The sequence below is a fragment of the Cibotium barometz genome, chromosome 63 (genome assembly GCF_041138505.1).
Source record: "Cibotium barometz isolate CiBa-2024 chromosome 63, ASM4113850v1, whole genome shotgun sequence".
Lineage (NCBI taxonomy): Eukaryota > Viridiplantae > Streptophyta > Polypodiopsida > Cyatheales > Cibotiaceae > Cibotium > Cibotium barometz.
This window is the reverse complement of record NC_141108.1, coordinates 10822733-10834886: the sequence shown is the minus strand read 5'-3', so window position 1 is coordinate 10834886 and position 12154 is coordinate 10822733. Positions and strand designations below refer to the sequence as shown.

The 12154-nt window shown below is 43.8% G+C and overlaps 1 protein-coding gene across 7 annotated transcripts in view; it reads left to right on the top strand.

The window, feature by feature from the left end:
* The window catches only part of LOC147603671 (protein HIRA-like), a 35987-nt gene extending 28324 nt beyond the window's left edge, over nucleotides 1-7663 (top strand). For 4 of the 7 annotated variants that reach the window (XM_086796386.1, XM_086796388.1, XM_086796391.1 and 1 more), the window contains 3 exons: nucleotides 6471-6599; nucleotides 6764-6893; nucleotides 7313-7663. In XM_086796386.1, the coding sequence (XP_086652512.1) occupies nucleotides 6471-6599; nucleotides 6764-6893; nucleotides 7313-7450 (397 nt within the window). In that variant the 3' untranslated portion in view covers nucleotides 7451-7663. The remainder of the gene's footprint in view (nucleotides 1-6470; nucleotides 6600-6763; nucleotides 6894-7312) is intronic. The other 3 variants (XM_086796387.1, XM_086796389.1, XM_086796393.1) reach the window with 1 other exon arrangement.
* Nucleotides 7664-12154: the final 4491 nt, after the last annotated feature.

Genomic DNA, 12154 nt, shown 5'->3' with positions numbered 1-12154 from the left:
CATAGAAAAAGGGGCATCCAGAGTGGCACACATCTCCTCGGTGATCAAATGTGGCAATGCGTTCCAAACCTTCCTCTGTGCCCTGTGTCTCAGATCAGAATGCGGCTCAGCACTAAGAAGCTGGCAATAGAAATCGGTGGCTATCTGTCTAACCATGAGAGGATGTGAGTGAAGAGTGCCATGTGAATCCTGCAACTGCCTGACACTATCTCTGGCCTGAGATGGGCCGTGAGAAGTAAAGAAATGTTTGTTACATCTGCCACCCATCTGTGTCCAAAAGGATTCCTGGACATGGAAACGATACTCCGGGTGCTGCTCAAGAGAGTGATGAAGTTCTGCTCTAATAGTACATAAAGAATCTGCAACCCATTGAGCATGAGGATGTTTCTCGTGCTCTTTCTGCAAGGCAGCCGATCTACGTCTAATAGCCCTTTCTAAGTCCAAGACCTCTTGCCTCTTAGACAGGGCACATGTGTGATAAAAGTCACTAATATCACAGAGAGCAGAGGCTAGGCTTTGAGAGGCCTGCACGAAGTCATGAGATCTCCAAATATCAAGCATATGACGCCATAGTTCTGCATCTGAAAACAAATGATCAGGGATGCGTACATGGGGTGCTGATCCATGGTAATGCGGATCTCTAATACATAAAACCACTGGGCAATGATCCGATTTGGAGGTGCCTGTAGCAATCAAAGTATGTCCACCTCTGTCAAGCACCCAATCATCCACATAAAATCTATCTAACCGTGCATAGATACATCCTACATCTCTTCTCCTGTTAGACCATGAATAAAGAAGAGTGGATGGACTCCTCAAAATGTCATCCTCATGCCAACAATCTCTACCATGAATGGAGAGTATAAACCTCTCCCAAGACGCTCTTTCAAGAGGATGCACCAAGCCCTCATGTCCACCTCTTTTATCCGTTGGCATCTCAACCATGTTAAAAATCCCCACCAATAATCCAATGGTCGGCAAGAGGCATCAATGTAGTGAGAGATTTCCAAAAGGCAATCCCCTCACCTCTATGGTTAGGAGCATAGAGATTGAGAATACCAATGTGTGTAGTACCCTGCATAAGAAGGATCCACTGCGCTCTCGCAGGCAAAATGACACCATGTCCAATGATGCAAGGCAAGATCAAAGTTGAAATAGAGATACAAACACCACCCTTGGTACCGACAGCCGGTGACCAAAAGGTGTGTCCCAAGAGAAGCTTGCCTGATCTCCCACACTGACTAGCATCCAGTTTATGCTCTTGCAAGAGCAGTATATCCATAGGTCCACCTGTGAGACTGCACAATGAAGCTGGGTTTTTACAATTTGTTTCCGTCGACGTGGACAAAAACCCCCAAGACCCTGAATGTTCCAAGAGACAATCCTCATAAAGACTTAGAGTAGGAACGACTAGATCTCGTGGTCGACGAAGGACCCCCTTTAGAGGCGGAAGTACGTCTCGCATAGGTAAGGGAGGGAAAATCTGACGATGTAAACCTTACCTCTCTCTCCCACTCCGGGGAAAAGCCAGGGCTAGTCCTCAGAATTGGAGAGGTACCATGACAATGCGAATGTGCAACATCATCCTCAAGGGTGCAATCATCCTGTAACTGTAATGCAGCATCCTCCTGTGAGGGATCCAGATCATGTGCCTGCAAGGCCTCATCCTCCAGGGTGCTCCACAAGGAGTGTGGGTGAAGGGGCATGTACGGGGGTCCGAGGGTGCCTGCCATCCCTAACCACAACCCAACGCTGTGTGGTCTGCTGTGTCAAAGGAGCAGCTAGAGTCTCGGCATCTGCAGAAGGCCTCTGATGGGCAGGACCACGCCGCCTCCTAGCATGGCCCCTCGATCTAGGACAATCTCTAGCAATGTGACCCTGTCTCGACGACAAATCCGACACTGGGGTGGGAACCATAAACTCTCGCAACAAGGGTAGTCTGGACCTCAAGGTCAATGCCGTGCTGAAGAGAGGTGAGCTCGTCTTGTGAAAAATTGATGATTCTCCCGGCCAGTGGGGGTGATGAGCGATTGGCTGCGGCAGAAAAAGCCATAAGACCAATCAAGAAAAGTGGGCCTCCGACTTGAATCCAAATAAAATAGCTGCTGGGAAAACGGGAGGAGAGGAAGGGGGGCAAAGGCGGGGAGCAGCTGGGGAAGCAAAGGCAAAGGGGCAGGTGGGGGCAGCAGAGGGGTAGGCGGGGACTGAAGAAGGCAGGGGGCGGGCAGCAAAGGGGAGGCGGGGCAGCAAAAGGGGGCAGGCGAAGGCAGGCGGGGGGCAGCAGAGGGGCTGACGGGGGCAGCTGAAGGGCAGGCGGGGCAGCAAAAGGGGGGCTGGTGGGGGCAGCAAAAGGGGCAGGCGAAGGCAGGCGGTGGGCAGCAGAGGGGCTAGCGGGGGTAGCTGAAGGGCAGGCGGGGACTGAAAAGCTAGCGAAGGGCAGAAGTTGGGCAGGTGAAGGGGGGTGCGAAGGCAGCAGATGGGCAGGCGAAGGCAGCAGCGGTAGGCGGGAGCAGCAAAGAAATAGGCGGAGGCAACAGAGGGCAGGCGGGGGCAGCAGCGCAGGTTCACGACACTTCAGCACACGTAGAGGACTCCCAGTCTCGAGGGCAGCTGTTTTCACCCCAATAGTGCTGGAAATCTCCTGTGATGTACCTCTTGGGGCTCTCACTTGTCCGATGACGAACTCATAGAGGGCGATGATGCTCCAAACCATGTCAAATGGGACTCCTATCTCCTGTAGACTGTGTAGGAGGCGGGCTCGGGGCATAGTATCAAAAGCTTTGCGGAAATCCACAAAGCAACAGCAAATCCTTTGATGATGTGCTCTACCCTTCTCGATGATGGCACAGAGGGTGAAGATGTGGTCAAGGGTAGAGTAGCTCCTCTGAAAGCTAGCCTGTCATGAGGCTCTGCATCCTTGGCTCTCTGCGAATGAACTGAGCTCCGCCTCTAGCATTGATCTAGAGAGTTTGGCCAATGTGTGGCCAATCATGATCGTCCTATAACTATTAGGATCAAGTGGATCTGCAGCTTTGAGGATGGGGGTGATGGTGTTGGTGGACCAAGAGGGTGGAAATCCTTCACAAAGGGCTCTATTGAACATGTAGGCTTGTAGGGGCGCCAAGGTATCATCGGCATGCGAGATATACTCGGCAGTGAGTCCTTCATGATCCTGGGCTCGCCCATTGCGTAGTCTACGAATGGCCTTGAGGACCGTGTCCTTTGTGAAGAAGGTGGAGGTGGTGGGACAAGGATCGGGTGGTGGGAGAGAGGGAGAGAGAGAGAGAGAGAGAGGGATGTGATAGATCACAAGAGAGATGTTGCACAACTCAAATGATATTCTTATTGTAATAAGAACCTCCCAAGTATATGCTTTTAGAGGCATAAGCCTTATCTTTTGACCTAGACCTTAATGAGGGTGTTTCTCATACCATGCTTTGGGAGCTTGCTTAAGGACATATAATTGTTTTCTTAACGTGCATACTTTATAATCTTGTCCCTTCTCAATAAAACCATGAGGCTGAGATACATAAACCCTCTCATGCAAGTCACCATTCAAGAAGGCAATCTTGATATCCAACTGATGTACATTCCAACCATGATGTGCTGCCCCAATGCAATAATATACCTGATCGTAGTCATACGATCAGGTATATTATGTGTTGCCCCAATGCAATAATATACCTGATTGTAGTCATACGAGACGTGGGTGCAAAAGTCTCATCATAATCTATGTCCTTCTCTTGAGTATAATTGTTTGCAACAAGCCTTGTCTTGTATAGCGATCAACGCTACCATCAGCTTTACGCTTAATATTATAAACTATTTTTGTACCAATGGCCTTTTTACCATAAGGTGAATTTGCTAAATACCAAGTGTCATTTTTGAGGATTGAGTCGTACTCATCTTGCACGGTTTGCATCCAATGATCATTTTCTTGTGCTTCCTCAAAGGAAACAGGTTCCTCTTCATTGCATATATTAGCTCAATGAATGTATGATCTACAAAAGAATAAGGCATATAATGAGAACTTGCACATGTCTTGTATCTAGAGTAGGTGTTATGGCATGTTTCCTTTGTCAGTTGGATGTGTCTTGGTTTTGCATCATTACATTTTGTATCCTTATAGCATCGTCTGCTTGCATGAGTGGTATATGTGTTTGAGCTCAAGCCATGATGACAGTTCTTCCAGGAGTTTCTTGATGTGGCCTCTTAACTAAAAAACATGAGGCAAATTCTAACCTTTAACCATGCAGTGTGCCATTTCCATTCTTTCTCTCAGCCATACCATTTTATTGAGGTGTATAAGGTACTGTGCATTGGTGTTTTATGTCTCTTTCAGCCATATATAGATGAAACTCTTTGGACATATACTTTCCCTCTCGATATGTACGTAGGGTGCCAACTTTACATGCAGACACATTTTCAGCAATAGAAACAAAGTGTCTAAAGCATGTAAAAACCTCTGACTTTGCCTTCAATGAATACACCCAGATGTGCTTGCAATAGTCGTCAATAAAAGTCACAAAGTAGAGATATCCCTCGGTCGATGGTGTCCTCATGGAACCACATATATCACCATGTAGAAGTTGTAATTTTTGGACAGCCCTAACTGATCCATCTTTCAAGAATGATGCTCGTTGCATCTTGCCCAAAATGCATCCCTCATATATATGTTTGATAGGAGCCTCAAGCTTTGGCAACTCTGACACTATCTCTTGCCTTTTAAGGCTCAACAACAAATTACCGAAATTCAAGTGATCAAAGTGGGCATGCCATAGCAGTGCATCACTCATAGCACGTGTGGCAGTAAACTGAACAAGAATTATGTGCCAATCTCTCATACCTGTCCAACCTGTAAAGTCCATGGCTTAGAGTACGGGATGCCACAATGATGTCTCCATTACTCCGGCGGTCATGAACTGTACACTTGTTATCAACAAAAGTGATCGCTAGGCCTTCCCTACCAATGGAAGAGATTGACAGCAAGTTCTTTTTAATGCCTTGCACAAATAAGACTTTTGAGAGAGTGATTATCCCACCATTTGTAGCGGTGAGTGAGAACAACCTTACCAACTCCTTTTACTGGATACGAGGAGTTTTTTGCAAATGTGATGTTCCTCCTTGAGGACTAGACTCAAGTGAGGAAAATAAATCACGCTGAGAAGTAATGTGCTTGGTAGCACCACTATCGAAGTACCAGACATACTGATCTGTCACTGCCATGCATACATCATGGATAGAAGGATCATAATTGTAGTGCACAATGAATGTCTTATTATCTTGTGCATAGTTTGACTCCTTTTTTCCAGCACTTGGTGCTGATGCATCAGGCACAACCATGAAGGGTAAACCCGATGCCCTTACTTTTGATGAGTTGGTTGCCGTGCTCTCGCAAGGAGAACAATCTCGGCAAAACCAAACTAGTATGTGTGTGGGAGATCAAGCATTTGCTTCCAGTCAAAAAGGTAAAGACAAAGCCTTTTCTGAGGGCAGCTATAAGCCAAAGGCTGAATCAACCTAGTCTTCTGGAAAGGATGTCGAGAAGGGGAGTGATAAGCCTAAGGAAGCCATGTCATTACATCAATGAATGCAAAAAAAACTAGAGAAGGAGAAGAAGAAAGAGGCACACAGCTCAGATATGTTTACTTCAGGATATCCCCTGATTATGATACACCCCACCTCCGCTGAGTATTAACACCAACCTGTGAGATTATTGCTAGTATCGCGGTGGCATGGCATATCTGGAAGACCAGATGCTTGAGGGTATTCACACCGAGTGTATTTGCAGTATATGGAGTGACATTGTTCACACTCTTTTGGCCACATGGGCTCGCATACAGGGATCTTCTAGAGCTGCACAAGCAAAATGCAGCAGATTTATGAGAGAGTGGAACCATGGTATTTTCTTCTCCTCCACTCCTATGGGGATTTTATGGCGGCATAGTGTCCCCTATTGGTTTATATCTCCCTTTGTATGATTTTATTTTACTTAATAGAAGTCTCTTTTCTGAAAAAAAACCTTGATTGTGTTTGGTCAGGTTGGGGTGGTTCTTTGACTTTCACACACTGAAAAGAAGCCCTTGAACTTGATTGTAAAGATTTTGTTTTTATTCTTCTTTGGCAATATTCTATTGCCAAAAGGTGGGTGGGTGGGTCGGTCGGGGGAAGGGACCACGTGGACAACTTGAATGGGGAACACAATTTCTCTATAGTGGCCTTCTATTGGAAGGTGCGGGGTCAAGGGGCTGATGCCCAAGGCAGCCTTCTACTCGTGGACGTAATAAATTCTCAATTGTGCTTCCATCCTCATTTGTATGATCACGGCTTTGTCTGCTGCAAATGCATTTCTTCTGCTTTTCCAAGTGATTTCAAGAACATTGAATATTTCGACGTTTCAAGAGTTGAACAAGCCTCTCCTCTTACTAAGGCGATCCTGCCAATAAGCCGATTCACTTTTGGATGTGTAGCAGGGTCATGATTGAAGACAAGAGCACTACCCGGGCCCATCTAGAGTCGCAAATGGCCTCTGCAGTTGCACTGAAGTCTCCACAAGATTATCAAAATTTTTTGCTGGCATATGCCAGGGTTCTTGCAAGGTAATGGATTTAGATCATTCGTTGATATCATATTGCAGGGGAGCATTTTATGCCATGGGTATGTGTTTGTATTGAAACTAAGTTCTCCTTGGCACCCCTAGATGTTCTTTACTTCACAGTGAAGCTGTCATTTATTTACATTTTTTTTGATGCTCTCATTGCAGGGAGGCAGATGAGGTTCGGCTAAGAGAGCTTTGTATGGAGCTTCTGGGTCCTCCTTTTCCCATTGAGATAGGTTTGGATGGAAGCAATGTGTCGTCGAAAAATGTGGACAACTGGGAACCAAATATATTGGTAAGATCCCCTCGCTAACTGAATGTAACTCCAATTGCCTGGCCAGCTATATGGTGTGTGTGCGTTTGTGCCCTCACCTGTGAAAAACTGATAGAAACTCAGTATGGTGGTTTATCTTTGTCCTTATGCATGAACATGCAACTACTCTTGGGAGGTGAGGGGGGATGTCATAGTATGTAGTCTATGCGATGCCATGGATGATGAAGTTTGATGATTTGATACTTAGAGAGTAGGTTCTCATGTTACTCTTTGGATTTCGTTAAATTTGGGAAAGAACTTGAATTTTCCACTGCTATATATATATATATCGCAGACTCCTTTACTAAGCTTAAGGACAGTCTACAATCATTACCCGTCTGTTCATCCCCATGTGTTAAACTTTTGATTTTGGCCATGTTATTCAAACTTATCCTTTGCAGGGATTAAAGAAGCAGGAGCTGCTCAAGTCACAAGTACTACCTGCAATGGCTTCTAACAGAAGCATTCAGCGTTTATTAAATGAAGTGATGGATCTGCTATCTGAGCAAGAAGCCCGGCAACAGCACTTGAAATATTGAAATTCCTGATGTTGGCAGGAAACAACTCAAGTTGTGAAACATGGCTGCTGGTGTGGTTCAATTTGTCAACCGTTTTGGTGTTGTCTGAGCAAGAAGCCCGGCAACAGCACTTGAAAAATTCAAATTCCTGCTGTTGGCGGGAAACAATTTAAGTTTTGTAAAATGGCTGCCGCTGTGGTTAAAGTTAACCAGAAATCTCTCTCTTTTTGTTTTTTTTTGTTTTGTTTTTTTTTGTTTTTTGTGTGTGTGGCTTTAATTGGATTGTGTTAAGAGTGATGTAGTCATACCAGGGCAAAAATGGTCCCACTGTACATTAATTTGCACGAAGAGCAGGTTTGAACTTTAGAGGGGGGATTTTTTCTGGTGTCCGAGATGTCATAATTATGATTCAAAGACTTAGATCACTCTGAATTCTGGATTGTTTTTCAGCTCATGCTTGTTGGATGTAAATGCTTGTGTACCAAGCTAACATATTATCAACATTAAATCCATGGGATATCATTTTTTTTGGAAGTTCCGTTCGGGGGATGCAATGCAAGCATTGCACCACTCACACACACCACGGATGTCATGGTTTGAACCTGGGTCCATTTGTTTAGGTAGGGTAGAATGGCCTGGGCTAGACCACTCGGGCTAGAGCCCACTGACCATGGGATATCATTTGGATGTACAGTTGGTTAGTTATGACCAGTATCAAAGCCTTGGAGAAGGGTGACACCAATAGAAGCATTTTTTACAGCTTGAACTTTAAAATTACAAGGGCATTTTATACAGTTGTGAACCGGCTTCGTTGCCTGTCCATGATTAGTGATGAGTTTGATTATGATGATTACTAAACCATGTAACATAATTAGGAGAGCAAAACATGGACTTCTTTGTGACCTTTGCTAGCAACCAACTGAATGACACTGAACAACTACACAAGCATTGAAAGAGAGGGGTTAGCCATGGTATATGTTGTGAAGAAGTATAGGCATTAATTATCTCCTAGCAACAAAAAATTCTTTTTTGTCCATCGAGCTTTTGTGAACAAGCCTCGCACCATGGGTGTTGCTTATTCTTTTGGAATTTGACTTCACTATTATCGTACAAAAGAGATTTGTGCATGTACATGCAATCACCTTTCTATAATTCCAAAGAAAAAACCCTCTAAGATTGGAAGATGATCTTCTTAGCGTTCCATTGCTCCATATTGACCATGTACCAGAATAGACATAGTTCACTTCTTGTCCAATGGGTTGTCCTATCAAGAAGAACAAAACCAGTTGTCTCATTAGAAAGGTGGTCCCCTATCGATTGGTAAAGGGAATGCTTTACAAGAAGGATCGAGAGAGCACAATAAGGAATTGTGTTCATGAAGATGACTTTCTTGTTGTTCTTGAGCAAGTCCATTTTGGCATTGGTGGTGGATGACACTTGCATGGACATGATAGCTCACAAGGTTCTCTAGGTTGGACTATGGTGGCCTATACACTTTGGAGACACATTAGAGTTTTCAAACGCATTGTGAGGAATGTCAAAGGTTCGCCATGGTCCAAGAGAAGGATCATATGCCTCTAATCTTACACGATAGCTCGCAAGGTTCTCTAGGCCAGACTATGGTGGCCTACACTCTTTGGAGATACATCAGAGTTTTCAAACGCACTACACTGAATGTCAAAGGTTTGTCATGGTCCAAGAGAAGGATCATATACCTCTAATCTCTGTGATTTTGATGATTTGAAGAATTGGGTTTAGGTTTCGTGGGTCCCATTAGTCTCATCTACTAAGGGAATCCATGCGTAGTTTATAATACTCATCACCGATTACATCACGAAGTGGGCTAAGGCCAAAGCTACACAAAATGCTGACACAAGATCTATTGCCAAGTTCCTATATGAGAATGTGATTTCTTGTTTTGGTTGCCCACTAGAAATAGTGAGCGATCATAGCACGCATTTTATAAACAAAGTGGTGAAGTTCTTTCTCAAAGAACTCCTTGTTGTGCACACAGAAAGTTGACACCTTACTACCCATAAGCGAATGGCCAAGACGAAATCACAAACAAGACTTTGTGCACTATTCTCACCAAAGCAGTAGAGGCATCGAGAAACGATTAGGAGTACAAGTTGCACTTTGCTCTATGGGCCTACCGCACTACCTCAAGGTGGTTGCTAGCATCACACACCTTTTTACCTTACATTTGGGCTTGATGTAGTTATGCCAATGGAACCAAGCCTTCGAATTGTAACAAGACATAACCTTGAGGGAAAGCTCTCTCACAGAGAGGTTAGTTGCCTTAGAGTAACTATGCGAGCAAAGATTGTGATCCGCATATGGATTTGATGATTGAAATACTACGAGGTAGGCCGTGGTTTGATGACCAACTCAAGGACAAAAGCATGAAGGTAGGAGACATGGTACTTATGTATAGTGTCAAGAACACCAAACAGAAACTCAAGTACCGAGGCCAAGATCTCCACTGAGTCACCGAACTTGGTCCCTCAAGGTGCAATAAAGATAGAGACCCTAGATGGGATTGAGGTGGAAGAATATTTTAATGGTAGTATGCTGAAACACTACAATGGACCTCTCACTAAAGACATGACCAATTAAATTCACAAGAACAAGGAGAAATGAGAGGCTGATAACGAAAAATGAAGGGCACACCTTGAGGCAAACGCTCGACAAAAAAAGAACCAAAGAGGTCGTAGGTCCCCAACTTTACATATCTCTATACATGCACTCGACCTTTACGATGCGGCTGAGACAAAAAAAAATGATGCGGTTGAGATAGAAACAACGATGAAACCTACTCGCCTTGGGCTAGAGTTCTTCCATAAATACTAGGTAGCTGCATGGCTAGCCTTGATCAACACTGAGGCTAGTCACAATGTCTTATCTTGGGGAATGTGGACCTTGTTAGGCAACCCACCCCTCACCCTTTGCAAATGACTATCACCATAGTAAACAAAATTCCCGTTGATTGTTTTAATGTAGAGTTTTTCATTGGATCTAAACCTACGTCTTGCAAGTTTTATGTGACTCTCGTCTCACTGTTGGTACAATGAAAGAATGCATCACACTTAGGAGGGGATGGATTAGCCTTAGAAGGGATGGATCCCACCCACTGATTGTGTAGTCAATTGGTGAAGAAGAACTGCGACACTTGAGCTACCTCACGGAATGATTATCGTACCCTTGGTGAACAAGGATATCTTGAATCTTCAACATCCCAAGCCTCATTGTCCAATTACACTATGTGTGTGTGGATTTTGGAAGATGGAGAGTGTGTGAAGGAGAATGGAATGAAACAATGGCTTCTCCTATTCTTGTCTATGGTCGAGTGAGCTAATTAGGGTTTATGCAAGTGTTATTTGTATATCCCCATTCTATTTACTCTTTTCTCCTTGTAGTGCTTTGTCATGAGGCGCAATGGGCAACGGGCTCTGGTGTCCCCATCTTAATCAAGAACGCTCCCAAGATACTAGAAAAAAAGGTTAGTTGGGGATGCATGTTCAATAGAATTTCTTGGCATGGCCTCCTCTACAAGCACACATGACCTCGATATCCTCCCTATTTACTTGTAGAAAGTACATAGGGAAGAGTCCCTAGCAGGGTTATGTTCTCCATTACATTACCATGACCTCCTTTTTCTCTCTATTCCCCCTTAGATAGCAAGATCTCCTCCACATGCACATGAACTAGGATAACTTGGTGTAAAAGAAAGCAAGCCCAAGTACTTCTCTAGAGAAAGTACTTGGGATAGCTTGTGAAAGAAGGCAATCCCAAGTACTTTCGTTGGCAAAAGTACTTAAAACAACTTTTCAAAATTGCCATAACTCTCACATCTAATGTCCAAATATAGTCATCTAGCCACTCAAATCGAAGGGAAAATGCCATTTGAGTGCATTCAATGGGTTAAATATTACAAAAAGCATGATTTACTATGAATTTGAAAAAAACAATTGGTCTAGATCTTCAGCGACATTACTTAAGTCTATCCTACTATGTATCTAGGGATGGTCTCCTCTATAGGCCTATGAACTCCTTGTCCTTTCTACTTTTGTTGATTAAGTGCATGGAGAGGAGTCTCTTACATGGGCATGATCTCCTTTACATATGCCTACATTCACGTGTCTTAAATCCACCAGCCTCTCTCCATGCCACCCTCACATGTACCTCCTAATATTCACTTATACTTGTTTTCTAGCCATCATGTAATATCAATGTTTCTTTCTTGGAATGTAAAAAATACATAATTTAATAATATATCCATATTTCTTGGATAAACATGCTAGTGAGATCATGTGCTTTTTCTCAAAAAGTTAGTAATTTCTCCTCTTTTGTGATACCTTAGCTTGGGAGCTTGTGGGTTTTCGCTTGAAAAATGGTAGGTCCCCACTAGGACTACCTATATCTCGCCCCAAAAGATCATACCATTAAGATTATCCCTGGTAGTCAATCACCTCATAGATCCCCTTATAGATAATATTAAATCCAACAAACAAATTTCAACGATAAATCCTCATTAGGATTTCTTGAGTGAATAAGAAAGGGAAAATTCTAGTTTTATGAGCTTTCCATTGAAGCTGTGGAGAAAAGAGAAGCTATGGAGCACACCAAACCAATAGATCTGAGAGCTTGTTCTATCAGGTATAAGAATAGCTAAACACCCTTGAGCGGGTTGTAGGTGATTTGACAAAGTTTGAGCAAAGAGTGGGC